We start from the raw sequence: 19,334 nt of genomic DNA, 5'->3' as shown, positions 1-19,334 counted from the left end.
AGGTATTCCTGTCCAGATGGGACAGGGCAGTGTGCAGTGTGATGTGATTGCGTCATCTGTGGACCTGTTGGCGTGGTATGCAAACTGAAGTGGGTCTAGGGTGGCCGGTAAAGTGGAGGTGATATGATCCTTGACTAGTCTCTCAAAGAACTTCATGATGACAGAAGTGAGTGCTATGAGGCGGTAGTCATTTAGTTAAGTTATCTTTGCCTTCTTGGGTACAGGAATAATGGTAGCCATCTTGAAGCATGTGGGGACAACAGACTAGGATAGGGAGCGATTGAATATGTCCGTAAACACACCAGCCAGCTGGTCTGCGCATGCTCTGAGGACGCGGCTAGGGATGCCGTCTGGGCCAGCATCCTTGCGAGGGTTAACACGTTTAAATGTTTTACTCACATCGGCCACGGAGAAGGAGAGGTGGGGGGCGCAGTCCTTGTTAGCGGCCCGCAACGGTGGCACTGTATTTTACTCAAAGCAGGCAAAGAAGGTGTTTAGTTTGTCTGGAAGCGTGACGTCGGTGTCCGTGACGTGGCTGGTTTTCTTTTTGTAGTCCGTGATTTCCTGTAGACCCTGACACATATGTCTCATGTCTGCGCTGTTGAATTGCAATTCCACTTTGTCCATGTACCGGCATTTCGCTTGTTTGATTGCCTTGCGGAGGTAATAACTACACTGTTTATATTCAGCCATATTCCCAGACCTCTTTCCGTGGCTAAATGCGGTGGTTCACGCTTTCAGTTTTGCGTGAATGCCGCCATCCATCCATGGTTTCTGGTTAGCGTAGGTTTTAATAGTCACATCTCCAATGTACTTCTTTATAAACTTTATAAACTCACTCACAGAGTCAGCGTATAGGTCGGTGTTGTTCTCTGAGGCTGACCTGAACATATTCCAGTCCACATGATCAAAACAATCTTGAAACGTGCCTTCTGATTGGTCAGACCAGTGTTGAATGTTTCTAGTCACTGGTACATCCTGTTTGAGTTTCTGCCTATAAGACGGTAGGAGCAAGATAGCGTCTTGGTCGGATTTCCCAATGGGAGGACCGGGAGGGCTTTTTATGCATCGTGGAAGTTAGAGTAGCATTGATCGAGTGTATTACCCCTGCGCGTCGTGCAATAAATATGCTGCTAGAATTTAGGTAGCCTTGTTCTCAAATTTGCTTTGTTAAAATCCCCAGCTACAGTAAATGCAGCCTCAGGATATATGGTTTCCAGTTTACATAGAGTCCAGTGAAGTTCCTTGAAGGCTGTCTTGGTGTCTGCTTGAGGGGGAATGTACACAGCTGTGACTATAACTGACGAGAATTCTCTTGGAAGGTAAAATGGCTGGTATTTGATTGTAAGGAATTCTAGGTCGGGTGAGCAGAAGTACCTGAGTTCCTGTATGTTGTTAGGATTACACCATGAGTCGTTAATCATGAAACATACACCCCCGCCCTTCCTCTTCCCAGAGAGGTGTTTATCTCTGTCGGCGCCATGCATGGAGAAGCCCGGTGACTGAACTGATTCCGACAACATATCCCGAGAGAGCCATGTTTCCATGAAACAGAGAATGTTACAAACTCTGATGTCTCTCTGGAAGGCAACCCTTGCTCGAATTTCGTCTACCTTGTTGTCAAGAGACTGGACATTGGCGAGTAGTATACTCGGGAGCAGTGGGCGATGTGCACGTCTACAGAGCCTGACCAGGAGGACGCTCCGTCTGCCCCTTCTGCGGTGCCATTGTTTTGGGTCGGCTTCTGGGATTAGATCCATTGTCCTGGGTGGTGGTCCGAACAGAGGATCTGCTTCGGGAAAGTCTTGTTCCTGGTCATAATGTTGGTAAGTTGACGTCGCTCTTATATCCAATAGTTCTTCCCGGCTGTATGTAATAAGACTTAAGATTTCCTGGGGCAACAATGTAAGAAATAATACATAAAAAAACAAAATACTGCATAGTTTCTTAAGAACTCAAAGCGAGGCAACCATTTCTGTCGGCGCCATCTTACATTATTTCAGCTCATAAAACATGTGACAAACACTTTACATGTTGCGTTTATATTTTTGTTCAGTATAACAGAAGCAGTAATATGCATAGTAATAATGGACTGTATTTACACTGTATTTACAAATATGAAGTGGGTAATGACACTCAGTAGAATTAAGCAATAAGTATGTAGTATATGGCCAATATACCATGGCTAAGGGCTGTTCTTAAGCACGACGCTACTCGGAGTGCCTGGAAACAGCCCTTAGCCATGGTATATTGGCAAGACACCACAAACACCCGAGGTGCCTTATTGCTATTATGATCATGGTATACAGTCCAATATACCACGGCCTTCAGCCAATCAACATTCAGGGCTCGACCCACCCAGTTTATAATAAATTGTATATATAGTAGAACAGCAGTGTTGACCGTGTGTATGTACGTATGTGTGTGAGGCTTGAGTGTGTGTGTGTGTGTGTGTGTGTGTGTGTGTGTGTGTGTGTGTGTGTGTGTGTGTGTGTGTGTGTGTGTGTGTGTGTGTTTAGGGACACTCAAATGAGTATATGTGTTACGTTTGGTATGGTTATATAAGACAGAAGGCAAAAACGAAAGTTGGGTGGGTGGTCAGGGTGAATGTGTGGGCATATAACGCGAACGTCTAGCAACCCAAAGGTTTCATGTTTGAATCTCACCATGGACAACTTAACCATTTTAGCAACTTTGCAACTACTTACTACTTTTTAGATACTTTGCAACTACTTAGCGTGTTAGCTAACCCTTCCCCTAACCAAACCTTAACCCTTTAACCCAACTCCTAACCCTGACCTTAACCCTAACCCAACGTTTCCCAAACTCGTTCCTGGGGACCCCAAGGGGTATACATTTTGGATTTTGCCCTAGCACTACACAGTTGATTCAAATTATCAAAGCTTGATGATTAGTTGATTAGTTGAATCAGCTTTGTAGTGTTAGGGCAAAAAAATTAAACATGCACCCCTTGGGGTCCCCAGGATCGAGTCTGGGAAACAATGCACCCCCCGCTAGCCTAGCTAACGTTAGCATTAGCCACCTAGCTAACATTAGCCACAACAAATTGGAATGGTTAACGTTAAGTTTAGTACATTTTTTAAATACGTAACATATTGTACGAATATGAATTTGTAACATATCATACAAATTGTAAATCGTTACATATCAAACAAAATGGATGATGGAAATCCACAAATTAATACATACCATACGAAATGTAACATGTCATTAATTGGAGTGTCCCGGATTAACATTTACTATGTTATGTCTAACCCTGAATCCAGGTTGCAACATGGGTGTGTGTGTGCACATAACCTACAGTATATACTACTGCAATCCACTGTTGAAATAGTTGACAAGGCTCCTTTTTGTATGCCAATAGCAAACATCTTTCATCTCATAAATCACCCATGACATAGTACACATAGATGTGTTTCTTTGTTAGGAGTGGAAGAGCGATTGAAACCTGTTTTCTGATGTACAAGGACAGTTGAGGGCACTAGGACTAGAGCAATTTCAGGAATCATTTATTTACCTTGCTGGCGCGTACGCGCACAGCCGGGTTTGCGCGTTCGCAGCGTTGGGTGCAGAGCATACGAGGCTACGGGTTCTGTCTCGCAGTCTCTTCTGTAGGACATGTTCACTGACGAATCCCATATTTGTTTTATTCTCACTGAAGCAGTGCAAACTGGGCTTCGTAGTGGGATGCTGAAAAATCCAAGTCATTGCTGTCGAAAACCTCAACAGTAGTAAAGTGCGCGGCACACTGCGGCTCGGAGGATATAGAGAAGAGACCCTTGGTGTGGTGGTTTGTCCTGCGGTTACAGGTATGTTTAAAAGACCATCTGAAAGTGTTACCATCGTCGTCATTCTTGTGCTTTGTATTGAACTCGGTTTTAGGTGAGTGAGAAAGATAGGATGTGAATGAATGTTGTGGCTTTTGAAGGTTATGAGATATGTCAGTTGTGTATGTAATGACAACATGTTGACTACGTAAAGATCCTGTTAACTTACTAGAGGAGCTGTGTCATAAACCCTCAATTCCATTATGGGAGAAAATGGCAGCCATCTTGGTCAGGGAGAAATCTAAAACCAGTCTGATTGGAATTAATGGCGTAGGCGATACATGTCCAGCTTTTACTTAAGAAGGAAAGTAAAAGTAATATGTGGTGTATCAGAAATAGTGTAGTTTATTTATAGTCAACCTAGAATATTGTCATATAATTATAAATACAGGGTCTTTCCATGTCATTTCAGCAAGCCATGACACCCACCATCTCACATTGTTCTGAAATTGTTTCAGTAATTTATTAAGATAATTGATTGCACCTAAATTTGCCATTTTAATTTATAGGATTCATATATTATTCAGTAAAAATAGTGGACCAAACTTTTTTTTTAAAACAATAACCATGTTTCCATCCACAGTTTCTATGTGAGTAAAGTTGTACCGTATAAAAAAAACTGCTGTAATGGAAACAGGAAGTTTTGTTTCAATTTGATAAATGCAGACAGATAATTTGTTTGTTCAACATGGTGGAATCTCTTTGTGTCTGGAAAATGTATCATGTGAGCAAACTGGGATATGCTTAACACCCCAGCCGTCCTACAATCTAAGCTTGATGCCCTCAATCTCACACAAATTATCATGGAACCTACCAGGTACAACCCTAAATCCGTAAACACGGGCACCCTAATAGACATCATCCTGACCAAGCTGCCTTCTAAATACACCTCTGCTGTCTTCAACTCGGATCTCAGCGATCACTGCCTCATTGCCTTCGTCCGTAATGTGTCCGCGGTCAAACGACCACCCCTCATCACTGTCAAATGCTCCCTAAAACACTAAAGCGATCAGGCCTTTCTAATCGACCTGGCCCGGGTATCCTGGAAGGATATTGACCTCATTCCGTCAGTAGAGGATGCCTGGATATTCTTTAAAAGTGCTTTGCTCACCATCTTAAATAAGCATGCCCCATTCATTTTTTTAACAATTTTTTTAACTAAGAACAGCTATAGTTCTTGGATCACTCCAGACCTGATTGCCCTTGACCAGCACAAAAACATCCTGTGGCATACTGCGTTAGCATCAAATAGCCCCCGCGATATGCAACTTTTCAGGGAAGTTAGGAACCAATATACACAGGCAGTTAGGAAAGCATAGGCTAGCTTTTTCAATATGCTAGCTTTTTCAATATGCTAGCTTTTTCAAACAGAAATTTGCATCCTGTAGCATTAACTCCAAAAAGTTCTGGGACACTGTAAAGTCCATGGAGAATAAGAGCACCTACTCCCAGCTGCCCACTGCTAGGAAACACTGTCACCACCGATAAATCTACGATAATCGAGAATTTCAATAAGCATTTTTCTACGGCTGGCCATGCTTTCCACCTCGCTACCCCTACCCCAGTCAACAGCTCTGCATCCCCCGCAGCAACTTGTTCAAGCCCCGCCCCCCCCATTTCTCCATCACCCAAATCCAGATAGCTGATGTTCTGAAAGAGCTGCAAAATCTGGACCCCTACAAATCAGCGGGGCTAGACAATCTGGACCCTCTCTTTCTAAAATGATCTGCCACAATTGTTGCAACCCCTATTACTAGCCTGTTAAACCTCTTTCATATCGTCTGAGATCCCTAAAGATTGGAAAGTTGCCGCGGTCATCCCCCTCTTCAAAGGGGGAGACACCCTAGACCCAAACTGTTACAGACCTATATCTATCCTACCCTGCCTTTCTAAAGTCTTCGAAAGCCAAGTTAACAAACAGATCACCGACCATTTGAAATCCCACCGTACCTTCTCCGCTATGCAATCTGGTTTCCGAGCTGGTCATGGGTGCACCTCAGCCACGCTCAAGGTCCTAAACGATATCATATCCACCATCGATAAAAGACAATACTGTGCAGCCGTATGAATCGACCTGGCCAAGGCTTTCGACTCTGTCAATCACCACATTCTTATCGGCAGACTCAACAGCCTTGGTTTCTCAAATGACTGCCTGGCCTAGTTCACCAACTACTTCTCAGACAGAGATCAGTGTGTCAAATCGGAAGGCCTTTTGTCCGGACCGCTGGCAGTCTCTATGGGGGTGCCACAGGGTTCAATTCTCGGGCCGACTCTTTTCACTGTATACATCAATGATGTCGCTCTTGCTGCTGGTGATTATCTGATCCACCCTCTACGCAGACGACACCATTCTCTATACTTCTGGCCCTTCTTTGGACACTGTGTTAACAAACCTCCAGACGAGCTTCAATGCCGTACAACTCTCCTTCCGTGTCCTCCAACTGCTCTTAAATGCAAGTAAAACTAAATGCATGCTCTTCAACCGATCGCTGCCCACACCTGCCCGCTCGTCAAGCATCATTACTCTGGACGGTTCTGACTTAGAATATGTGGACAACTACAAATACCTAGGTGTCTGGTTAGACCGTAAACTCTCCTTCCAGACTCACATTAAGCATCTCCATTCCAAAATTAAATCTAGAATTGGCTTCCTATTTCGCAACAAAGCCTCCTTCACTCATGCTGCCAAACATACCCTCGTAAAACTGACTATCCTACCGATCCTTGACTTCAGCGATGTCATTTACAAAATAGCCTCCGACACTCTACTCAGCAAATTGGATGCAGTCTATCACAGTTCCATCTGTTTTGTCACCAATGCCCCATATACTACCCACCGCTGCGACCTGTATGCTGTCGTTGGCTGGCCCTCGCTTCATATTCTTCACCAAACCCACCGGTTCCAGGTCATCTATAAGTCTTTGCTAGGTAAAGCCCCGCCTTATCTCAGCTCACTGGTCACCATAGCAGCACCTACTTGTAGCACGCGCCCCAGCAGGTATATTTCACTGGTCACCCCCAAAGCCAACTCCTCCTTTGGCCGCCTTTCCTTCCAGTTCTCTGCAGCCAATGACTGGAACGAATTGCAAAAATCACTGAAGCTGGAGACTCATATCTCCCTCACTAACTTTAAGCATCAGCTGTCAGAGCAGCTTACAGATCATTGCACCTGTACATAGCCCATCTGTAAATAGCCCACCCAATTACCTCATTTCCTTTATTATTATGATTTTTTTTTGCTCCTTTGCACCCCAGTATCTCTATTTGCACATTCATCTTCTGCTCATCTATCACTCCAGTGTTTAATTGCTAAATTGTAATTATTTCGCCACTTTGGCCTATTTATTGCCTTACCTCCCTAATTGTACTTTATTTGCACACACTGTATATAGATTTTTCTATTGTGTTATTGACTGTACGTTTGTTTATTCCATGTGTAACTCTGTTGTTTGTGTCGCACTGCTTTGCTTTATCTTGGCCAGGTCGCAGTTGTAAATGAGAACTTGTTCTCAACTTGCCTACCTGGTTAAATAAAGGTGAATTAAAAAAAATATATATATATTGTATAATTGGAAACTCCTTTATGTGCAGATATTGATATACAGTGCATTCGCAAAGTATATAGACCACTTGACGTTTTCCACATTTTTTTACGTTACAGCCTTACTCTAAAATGGATTCAATAAAACATTTCCCTCATCAATCTACACACAATACCCATTAATGACAAATCAAAAACAAGTTTATAGAAATGTTTGCAAATGTATATGAAAAAAAACATCTTATTTACGTAAGTATTCAGACACTTTGCAATGAGACTTGAAATTGAACTCCGGAGCATCCTGTTTCCATTGATCATCTTTGAGATGTTTCTACAACTTGATTGGAGTCCACCTGTGGTAAATTAAATTGATTGGACATGATTTGGAAAGGCACATCTGTCTATATAAGGTTCCACAGTTGACAGTGCATGTCAGAGCAAAAACCAAACCATGAGGTCCAAGGAATTGTCCTTAGAGCTCCAAGACAGGATTGTGTTGGCACTGATCTGGGGAAGGGTAATAAAATATTTCTGAAGCATTGAAGGTCCCCAAGAACACAGTGGCCTCCATCATTCTTAAATAGAAGAAGTTTGGAACCACCAAGACTCTTCCTAGAGCTGTCCGCCCGGCCAAACTTAGCAATCGGGAGAGAAGGGTCAGTGAGGTGACCAAGAACCCGATGGTCACTCTGACAGAGCTCAAGAGTTCTTCTATGGAGATGGGAGAACCTTCCAGAAGGACAGCAATCTCTGCAGCACTTCACCAATCAGGCCTTTATGGTAGAGTGGCCAGATGGAAGGCACTCCTCAGTAAAAGGTACATGACAGTCCGCAAAGTTTGCTAAAAGATACCTAAAGGACTCTGAGAATGAGAAACAAGATTCTCTGGTCTGATTGAACTCTTTGGATTGAATGCCAAGCGTCACATCTGGAGGAAACCTGGCACCATCCCTACGGTGAAGCGTGGTGGCAGCATCATGCTGTGGGGATGTTTTTCAGGGACTGGGAGACAAGTCAGGATCAAGGAAAAGATGGACGGAGCAAAGTACAGAGATCCTTGATGAAAACCTGCTCCAGAGTGCTCAGGACCTCAGACTGGGGTGAAGGTTCACCTTCCAACAGGACAGCAACCCTAAGCACACAGCCAAGACAACGCAGGAGTGGCTTCTGGACAAGTCTCAATGTCCAGAGCCCGGACTTGAACCCAATCGACCATCTCTGGAAAGACAATGACAATAGCTGTGCAGTGACGCTCCCCATCCAACCTGACAGAGCTTGAGAGGATCTGCAGAGAAGAATGGGAGAAATCCCCAAATACAGGTGTTCCAAGCAGGTAGCGTCATATCCGAGAGGACTCGAGGCTGTAATAGCTGCCAAAGGTGCTTCAGCAAAGTACTGAGTAAAGGATCTTAATACTTATGTAAATGTGGTATTTCAGTTTTCTAAACCTGTTTTTACACGTCCAGTCAATATAATTGACCACAGGTGGACTCCAAGTTGTAGAAACATTTCAAGGATGATCAATAGAAACAGGATGCACCTGAGCTCAATTTCGAGTCTCATAGCAAAGGGTCTGAATACCTATGTAAATAAGGTATTAATAAAAATGTGCAAACATTTCTAAAACCCTGTTTTCGCTTTGTCATTATGAGGTATTGTGTGTGTGTAGACTGAGTAAAACAATTTAATACATTTTGAATAAGGCTGTAACGTAACAAAATGTACTTTCCAAATCCAATGTACTAACTAGTGATGCACCCATATGACATTTTTGGCTGATACCGATGTTCAATATTTTCCTTGCCAAAAAACCCAATACTTAAAATTTGAGTGGCCTTTTAAGCATTCTAGTATAGTTAAAACAGACACATGGACTCAGCGGTCTAAGGCACTGCATCTCAGTGCAAGAGGCATCGCTACAGTTCCTGGTTCGAATCCAGGCTGTATCACATCCGGACGTGATTGTGAGTCCCATAGGGCGGCGCACAATTGGCCCAGCGTCGTCCGGGCCGTCATTGTAAATAAGAATTTGTTCTTAACTGACTTGCCTAGTTAAATAAAGGTTACACACACACACCACACTGACCAAAAGGCTATTTTGTTGGAATTTACATATGTCCCCATTACCAGTAAAACATAATCAAAACCTATTTCTTTCACTTACTTGCTGTGCTGTTTCGTTGTTCATTTGTTCAGTCGTTTCATTCTCAACCAGGATTTCTATGGAACGCCGTTTGGGTCTTTGCGTGTGTCAAAAAAGATACACATCAAATAACACCATTTGACGTATCAAATAACGCTATTTGACCATTCAGGACCCGAAATATGATTGCACGTCACATAAGAATTTAACGCGTTCATTAAATTTTTACGTAGTTATTACACTTACACTTGTATTTCATATGTCACAACGATTCATCGATACTTATGCTATGATGCTGGTAAAGTTGTTTTGCACACCTACAGTGCTGGTCATAAAAAAGCTAGCTAGCTCATGGATGCAAACAATGTTCTTCCCCAAAAACATAGCAAAACGACAGTCTGTTTCAGTAGCTATTGTTAGTTAGCTAGCTAACTATATAGCTAGGTGTCAACATCTAAAATAACCCTAATTTATAAGACAGTTCTTATTTGATTATGGTGGTTGGTCCCATCTATATGAAGCTAGCCACAATAAGGGTTAGCCTTCAAAATACAAGTATGGCATAATTCTACTCTTTGTATTAATTTGCATCACTGTCAATGACCTACTTTTATTTTGACGCCAAACTGCAAATTCCATTATTGTGCCTAATCCTTATTGTGGCTAGCTTCACAACACAACGTGGTCTGGTCGCGCCTCACTAGCCAGATGAAGCTAGCTGGCTGCTTATAACGTTATCTTTGGGAAACAGGGTTAAGTAGCTGACTAGCTATTTATTTTCATGAACTGAAGTTCAATTTCAGTTGGCGAACAACAAGTGGCAACCTAGCTAATACTTACTCACAAGGATTCCTAAATCATTGCTAAGAATAATGAAAATGACTGCAGTTTCTACTGGTCATTGTTTGTATTGGTACTAGCTAGGTACCAAGCTAAAACTAGCTACCCCAGAAGTTGCGGTCGAACAAATGATGCTTTATTACCAATGCTGTATTGTAAACGCATCGTTCGTGGCCGGTGTTTGCTTGTTTACAGACTTTTTTGTACAGCTTTGACAGTGCTACTGTATCTTTTTTGACACGCAAAGACCCAAACGGCGTTCCATAGTATGTATGTATGTATGTATGTATGTATGTTGTGAAGCTAATAGCAGTAACGCTATTACTGTGTAACTTCGGTAGGGCAACATCTGAAAAATAGCGCGCTTAGTAGTGTGTACCGATGCTCGACCAGTCGGCGAAAGCCAACATCGCCCACGACAGAGTACGGTTGATTGTCAAGGGCAATGAATTCCATTATCTTGGCTTTAATGGATTTGGCCTTTGAGTTGTCTCGCTAAAATGTTCTTTCTCTTTAAAATGACTGCTCGACTTGTTGACTGCTCGATCAACACAGCAGACATTGTGGGCTAGGTTAGGAATGCTGTGTTGTATGTGTAGCGCCAAATTTTACCTATGTTATATAGGTATGCACAGTAGCTTTGACATCGGTTTATAACATCTTCGTTAAACTAGAAATCGGGCCGAAACCGATGTTGGCATTTTTAGCTAATATCAGCCGATTCCGATATATCGTGCATCTCTAGTAATAACCATCATATCGAAGTAAATTTGGAGTTACGCAATGATATGGTGTGGTCCTCCTGCTACGATTCGGCAAACCATGCACTTGATTAGGCTACAGATTAAATAAGTTATAATGAACTTCACAGGGTGGTGAAAGTGATGAGCTTGATGCTCATTTCCAATAAATATTGAGGGTCTTATTCTGGTGACAATTCTGGTCGATGCAGTCAAGCATCAACCATGTCACCAGTTTGGTGGAAACACCCCTGGTGGGAAAATGCACCCATTTTTCTTTATGCAGATTTTTTTAAATATTCACATGAAATCTGTCATCAGTTGGATGGAAACCAAGGCACTGAGTAAAACATGAGGAGTCCAAAGAAATTGTCAAAAGCCACCCAACAACGAGTCAGTCTCCATCTCCACGAACTTGTAAGGATTTTTGTCCTATTAATACTGTAAAATTAACAGCTGTACAGAAAGACTTATGTTAAGGCCAAATTAGAGGAGAAAGTTCTTGATACAATTAAAGCCTTTTAAATCCGGGAAATAATTTTTAAAAAATTGTTGGATATTATTAATCCTAATCAGACAGGTTTTTTACATGGACAATACATTGGAGATAATAAGACAAGTATTGGAAACATTTAAACACTATGAAAAATCGGGGAAACAAGGCCTGGTATTCGTAGCTGACTTTGAAAAGGCTTTTGATAAAGTACGACAGGAATTTATATATAAATGCCTGGCATAGTTATATTTTGGAGAATCTCCATACAATGGGTTAAAGTTATGTATAGTAACCCTAGGTTTTAAAATAGTAAATAATGGCTACTTCTCAGAAAGTATTAAACTGTTGGAGTAAAATAAGGTTGTCCACTGTCGGCATATCTATTTATTATGGCCATCGAAATGTTAGCTATTAAAATCAGATCCAACAATTTATATCAAGGGCCTAGAAATACAGGGCTTAAAAACAAAGGTGTCTTTGTACGCTGATGATTCATGTTTTCTTTTAAATCCACCATTTGGATCCTTCCACAGCTTCATAGATTATCTACTTTTTCTACCCTCTCTAGATTACAACCAAATTATGCTAAATTTACTATATTACGTATTGGATCACTAAAATATACAACTTTTCCATTACCGTACAGTTTACCAATTAAAATGGTCTGACGATGATAAGGACATACTCGATATTCATATCTCGAAAGAAAGAAATCATCTAATTTCAATGCATTTTCATAGAAAGTTAGCAAAAATAGATAAGTTCTTGCTACCGTGGAAAGGAAAATACCTGTCTATTTGTGGAAAAATCCCCCTTTAGTCATATCCCAGTTTACTTATTTGCTTATGGCATTGCCTACACCTAGCGACTTGTTTTTTAAATTATATGAGCAAAATATTTAATTTTATTTGGATTGTCAAGCCTGACAAAATGAAACGGGCCCATTTATATAATGAATATGAATTCGGAGGGCGGGAATGATTAAATATTAAAGCATTAGACCTCTCACTAAAGGCTTCAGTCATACAAACGTTATATTTAAATATTAACTAGTTCTCTAGCAGATTAGTAAGAATGTTTCAACCCCTGTTCAAGAATGGTCCTTTTCCCTTTAAACAGATTACAACCTCTTACTTTTGGTTATTTGAAAATGAAATGATCTCCAAAAATATCGCTATTTTTAAAACAAGCCATAGAAAGTTGGTTGCAATTACATTTTAATCCACCAGAAAAAAAAAAGAACAAATATTACACCAAATATTATGGTTAAACTCAAATATACAAATTTATAAGAAACCAATCATTTTGAAAAAATAAAAAGGTAGAATCTTTGTAAATTATATCTAGGCAGAGTTGCAAAGAAAAAGCCATATCTCAGACTGGCCAATAACAAGAAAAGATTATGAAGGGCAAGAGAACAGACACTGGACAGAGGAACGCTGCCTAGAAGGCCAGCATCCCAGAGTCGCCTCTTCACTGTTGACATTGAGACTGGTGTTTTGCGGTACTATTTAATGAAGCTGCCAGTTGAGGACTTGTGAGACGTCTGTTTCTCAAACTAGACACGCTAATGTACTTGTCCTCTTGCTCAGTTGTGCATCGGGGCCTCCCACTCTTTCTATTCTGGTTAAAGCCAGTTTGCGTTGTTCTGTGAAGAAAGTAGTACACAGCGTTGTACCAGATCTTCAGTTTCTTGGCAGGTTCTTGCATGGAATAGCCTTCATTTCTCAGAACAAGAATAGACTGACGCGTTTCAGAAGAAAGTTCTTTGTTTCTGGCCATTTTGAGCCTGTAATCAAACTCACAAATGCTAATGCTCCAGATACTCAACTAGTCTAAAGAAGGCTGGTTGTATTGCTTTTTTAATCAGAACAACAGGTTTCAGATGTGCTAACAAAGTTGCAAAAGGGTTTTCTAATGATCTATTAGCCTTTTAAAATGATAAACTTGGATTAGCTAACACAACGTGCCATTGGAACACAGGAGTAATGGGCCTCTGTACGCTTATGTAGATATTCCATAAAAAATCTGCCGTTTCCAGCTACAATAGTCATTTACAACATCAACAATATCTACACTATATTTCTGATCAATTTGATGTTATTTTAATGGACAAAAAAATGTGCTTTTCTTTCAAAAACAAGGAAATTTCTAAGTCACCCTAAACTTTTGAACTGTAGTGTATGTCAACTAAGCTTAAAGAATTCTTGTGGGCATCAATTCATCACACCAGCCCATGAATTGTAATACAGGTTTCATAAATGGCATGCAGAATTGCGTAGGCTGCCCTAGTTTTCCTAGAATACCATGTAGGCCAGAGTCGTCAAAGACAGATCAGCACTGTTTCTGTCTCCTGGCAGCAGAAATGGAGAACTTCCTTCAAGTGGTGAACAAGATATCTTGTAGCTACCGCTACTGTACATTGCAGGATGATGGCTTTACTATCAGTCTGGCATGACTGACAGATAAGTGGGGTAAGGATAATGTCCCAAATTACACCCTATCCCTATATAGTGCACTACTTTTTTAGCTCTGGTCAAAATAAGTGCATTATGTAGGGAATAGGGTGCCATTTGGGGGACACAAAATGTAAGGCATTGGCTAACATGTCAGAAAACATCTGTGTCCTCATTAAACTGTATAGCTTTGCCATGTTATCGATATTTAATGGATAAATGAATGTATGTACCTTGTCATGTTGCCATAAGGCGGTGCTGAGTGTATCTGCAACGCAGCAAAGTGAAGCACAGGATGCCCTTATCTGAGAAGAAACATTCTCCATTCTGAACAATCATCAAGGTCAGGCATGTTACATTTGATAATAGAATAAATGCAATGCAGTCGCCTACAGAGCTTTTGAAAAGATTACTGGAGGAACAGAAAGTTGGACCACACATTCTGATGGGTGACAGAGTGCCAGACTATACTGAATGGTAAAAACATTCTGTACATGCAAACTGTTGTATTACTTAGTTCATCTTTAAAATCATGTAGCCTATCCCTGGAGAGATTCAGGACAGCTTTGGGACTTCACATAAATTGTTGATAGTTTTTTTGTGTGTCATCATGCTATCCTCTCTCATTAGATAGATATTTGTTGTAATAATTGTGGCAAAGAAGGGGGCCGAGTAATACATGGCAGATATGTGAGGGCAGAACTAATAAACGGGCTCTGCCCTCTCATTAAGGGTTGGCCAGATAAGGAACTACAAAGCACAAAATGTCTGACCCAAAGAGAGAGAAACTTCAATCCACAGAAGCAAGGGGAACGCTTGCAAGGTGGGGCCGACCCACGTATATGAGCGATCTATCGAGAACCTGATTTGTGTACCGAACCCTGCTATCCTCGAATACGCCTGCAGCCCAGAACGGTCCAGGCTGGAGAAACAAACATTCAGGTGCTGCCCTGTTGGAAATAACTCTCTCTGGTGTGATTTTGTGTCGGTCTCCCGCTTAATTTGTGTACGAACTCTCCTAACCTTGAAGAGAATTGTCACATAATGTTTGGCCATGTTCTGTTATCTCCACCCGGCACAGCCAGCAGAGGACTGGCCACCCCTCATAGCCTGGTTCCTCTCTAGGTTTCTTCCTAGGTTTTGGCCTTTTCTAGGGAGTTTTTCCTAGCCACCGTGCTTCTACACCTGCATTGCTTGGGGTTTTAGGCTGGGTTTCTGTACAGCACTTTGAGATATCAGCTGATGTAAGAAGGGCTATATAAATACATTTGATTTGATAGGAGATCCTATAGCAAGGCTACAGCCGCCATTGGAAAGATGAAGTGAGAGTACAGTGGAATATAGTAGATCTGTGCGTGTGGAGTGGGTCTGGTTTGGCCTGGGTCTCTGGCTGGTCACATTGCTGAGTCAGAGGGCTGTGTGGAACTCTGTCATCAGTGAGCACCACTCTGTGGCTATGGGCCAATGGGCTGCCTCCCTCTGCCTGCTTGCTTGGGGAAAATACTACCCTGTAATGTAATGGCTGGCCTGATGTATCTATTTAGCTACTACTCCTTACTCCAAACGTCTCCTATGGTCATCATTACAGCTTCTGATTGGAGAAGAGGAAAACTCCTGCTTTACTACCTCAGTATTGGTTGGCTGGGGAGTTTTAATGCTGAGGTGTAGAACCGAGGTACTTTGAGTGCACAATGCACATATTGCAGCACTCCAGGACCAGGGTTGGTTGGTTACCACTGCACAGTGTTTGCCAAATATCCCACCAGATGTTAGTTCAGCTCCCAGCGTTGCCTTTCATGAGGGCTAGTTATGGAAAGATTTGGAAGGCTGTGTGGAGGTGTTTTGTTTTGCTCTGTCAGAGCATTCCTTTTATTTGTTGACTGTATATAAAGAGCTGAATTAGGGATGATGGATCATGGGTGCTGTCACAACACTCCTCATGGGGGCTGTCACAACACTCTCTTCACAACACTCCTCATGAAGAGTTTGTTTCTGCCTTTCAGGACCATTCCAAACACAGTCATTCAAGTCCCAGTGCTTTACTCCGCCTGCAGTATGGATGGATTCCATATCGTTTTAAAAATATTTTTTTCAATATTACCTGTTTGAATGAAACAATTTTAGTATGTAAGAAGTGGGTATTTACTTGTTTACTGAATGCCTTTCTTACTGTAGACTCATTAACCATTCATTTGTTAAAAGGCGTGAAGTGATTCTAGAGAGAGCAAGCTGCAGCTAAGAGTGGGTTCATGTCTGGCAGCTTCCCAGCTAAGTCTCTCTATCTCTCTCGACTGTTGCAGTATGATGGAGGCTGGCTGTGGGGTTGCCGCGGTGATCGGGAATGCTGCCTCAGGACCCCAGGGAAAACCAGGAAGTGGTGACGTCCTTGAGGGGTGAGTTACTCTCTCACGCGCCACACAGAACCAGTTCTATGTCAACTGACCAGGACTCTGCAGATATCACACCCATAAATGCAAAGGAGACATGTTGAGGGTGTGTGTGTGGGTGATTGTACGGGCATGTGTTATGTGTTTGTGAGAGATTGACAGGGAGGAAGAGAGTGATGGCGAGAGGAATTCTAAAGACATTAGAGATGGCTATACTATATCATCCCATTGTAAAGGGTTGTGATGACACACATGATATCTTCTCTATCTACTGTAAGTATTCTGAAAAACAACCAGGCCTAGATAGGATAATTTAATCACAGATCTCCAGCAGATGAGACGAGTTCATTCTTTCAGTGCCAGTGTTCTTGTCTTTATCAGCAGATCTCATGTCTGAGCCCAGGAAGGAAGGAGAAATCTCAGGGATCCACTCTTCTTCATTGTACCTGAGAAAAGTTGGGCTGAAAAGACTTTTCTTCCTCTGCCTAGCACACTGACTCAGATTTCAGCTGCAGGTTTTGTGAGGCAATCCCTGGTGGGCCCAGGATGTGTTTTACTGTATGTAGGCTAGGCTATACTCCTCTCTGGAGCTTTCTGTACCAGTCAGTAGCCATTTGAGACTGTGTGCAGTTATTTGTTACCACCAGAATAACAAGGATGTAAATACCACAGTTTGATTTGATTCGATCCCCAAACATAATGTGAATACATCGGTCTCTCTCGCTGGCTCCCTCTGGTGGAACCCATGGACATTTTTATTTATTTTAAAGTATGTCAAATGTAATGTATTTATGGATTCGGATTCTTCCTGACTCTGTCGGTCCTTCCCTCCCTCTGCCTGTGTAGGGCCATGTCACTGTGTATTACACCAGATGAAGACAAGAACCAGCCTGATCCATACAAGAGTACTACTCCAACAGATAAGTCCCCACAAGGGAGCACAACTGCCATGGTACAGTCTTGTATTGCTAGATGAGGTCTGATAAGAGCACTGTAACCTGGGAATAGCAGTCTCTTAACTCTACTACTATGTAGTCTTATAGATACTGCTAGTATGGGTTTGACCATCTTGTAATTGGTTTACACTTCAGGAATGTTGAGTTTTGTGTGTGTTGATTGGCAGATATTGTGTGTTGATTGGCAGGTACGGAATGATGAGCTCACAGAGCTTCCTGCCGAGCCTGAGCCCACCCTGCATTCCTGCGTCAGCACAGCCAGCATGAAGGTCAAAAACGTGAAGAAGTAGGTGCTCCTGTCCCCACGGAAACAGGCTATTATGGGCTGTAAAATGGGCCTCTAAACCAGGGCAGTAAATTGATGGGCCGGGCAGAGACTGACTGGTCAACTTGCTATCTCACTCTCTCTATCCACTCTCTCTCTTTCACGTTACTATCTCCCCCTTCTCTTGTTTCCTGCCGTCTTTCTCTGCTCTCTCCTTTCTCTCTCTCTCCTTTCTCTCTCTTTCTCTCCTCTCTCTTTCTCTCTTTCTCTCCTCTCCTTTCTCTCTCTTTCTCTCCTCTCTCTTTCTCTCCTCTCCTTTCTCTCTCCTCTCTCCTTTCTCTCTCCTCTCTCCTTTCTCTCTCCTCTCTCTTTCTCTCCTCTCTCTTTCTCTCCTCTCCTTTCTCTCTCCTCTCTCCTTTCTCTCTCCTCTTTCTCTTTCTCTCCTCTTTCTCTCTACTTCTCTCCTCTTTCTCTTTCCCCCTTTCTCTTTCGCTCGCTCTCTTCACTCGCTCTCTCTTTCGCTCGCTCTCTCCTCTTTCGCTCGCTCCTCTCTCCTCTCTTGCTCCTTCTCTCCTCTTGCTCTCCTCTTTTGCTCTTTCTCCCCTCTTTCTCCGTTTTCTTTCTCTTTTTTCTTTCTTTCTTTCTTTCTTCCTTTCTCTTCTTTCCTTCTCTCTCTCTCCTTCTTTCGCTCTTTCTTGCTCTCCGCTCTTTCTCTCTCTCCTCTTTCTCATCTTTCTCTTTTCTTTCACTCTTTCTCTCCTCTCTTTCTCATCTTTCTCATCCCTTTCGCTCTTTCTCTCCTTTCTCTCTCCTTCTCTCTCGCTCCTTCTCTCCTTTTTCTCTGCTCTTTTCTCTCTTCTCCCCTCTTTCTCCGTTCTTTCCTTTCTCTTTTTCTTCTTTCCTTCTCTCTCTCCCCTTTCTCTCCTCTTTCTCGCTCTCGTTCTTTCTCTCCTCTCTCTGCTCTTTCTTTCTCTCCGCTCTTTCTGTCTTCTCTTGCGCTCTTTGCTCTTTTTTATCTCCTTTTCTCCTTTCCTTCTCTCTTCTTTCTCTTCTCTACTTTCTCTCTTTCTTTCTCGCTCTCTTTCTTTGCTCTTTTTCTCTTTCTTTGCTCTTTCTCTCATTCTCCTCCTTCTCTTCTCTTTCTTCTTTCTTCTCTTTTTCTTCTTCTCTCCTCTTTTTCTCTTTCTGTTCTTTCTCTCGCCGCTCTCTCTTCGCTCTTTCTTTCTCTCCTCTTTCCCTCCACTCTCTCCGTTCTTTCTCTTCTCTTTCTTTCTGCTCTCTGCGCTCTTTCTCTCCGCTCTTTCTTCTTTCTCTCCGCTCTTTCTTCTTTCTCTCCGCTCTTTCTCCTTTCTCTCCTCTCTCCTCTTTCTCTCTCCTCTCTTTCTCTCTCTGCTCTGTCGCTCTCCTCTTTTCTTCCTCTCCCTTTTCTCTCCTTCTCTTTTCTCTCTCTTTCGCTCTCTCTGCACCTCAGTGTATCACCCAGTAGAATACTGATGAGGTGATGCTGCTGTATTACAGGCTGACGTTCCCCAGAGGTCATTTTCCCAGGCTGGCTGAGTGTGCCCACTTCCACTATGAGACCGTTGACTTTGGCACAGTGCAGGTGAGACCCGGCCCAGAACTGAACACTCATACATTCTATGGAGAACAGAAGTCATTTGT

The 19,334-nt window shown here is 42.4% G+C and overlaps 1 protein-coding gene across 2 annotated transcripts in view; it reads left to right on the top strand.

Annotated features, from left to right (window-relative positions):
* The first annotated feature begins 3,552 nt into the window (after window positions 1-3,552).
* Window positions 3,553-19,334, top strand: part of LOC106613022 (rho GTPase-activating protein 32) — a 47,073-nt gene continuing 31,291 nt past the window's right edge. For both annotated transcript variants that reach the window (XM_014214853.2, XM_014214852.2), the window contains exons 1-5: window positions 3,553-3,830; window positions 16,365-16,457; window positions 17,298-17,403; window positions 17,596-17,693; window positions 19,191-19,275. In XM_014214853.2, the coding sequence (XP_014070328.2) occupies window positions 16,366-16,457; window positions 17,298-17,403; window positions 17,596-17,693; window positions 19,191-19,275 (381 nt within the window). In that variant the 5' untranslated portion in view covers window positions 3,553-3,830; window position 16,365. The remainder of the gene's footprint in view (window positions 3,831-16,364; window positions 16,458-17,297; window positions 17,404-17,595; window positions 17,694-19,190; window positions 19,276-19,334) is intronic.

Source organism: Salmo salar, chromosome ssa09 (assembly GCF_905237065.1).
Source record: "Salmo salar chromosome ssa09, Ssal_v3.1, whole genome shotgun sequence".
Taxonomy (NCBI): domain Eukaryota; kingdom Metazoa; phylum Chordata; class Actinopteri; order Salmoniformes; family Salmonidae; genus Salmo; species Salmo salar.
Note: the sequence above shows the minus strand (reverse complement) of the source record. Positions and strands in the feature narration are given on the sequence as shown.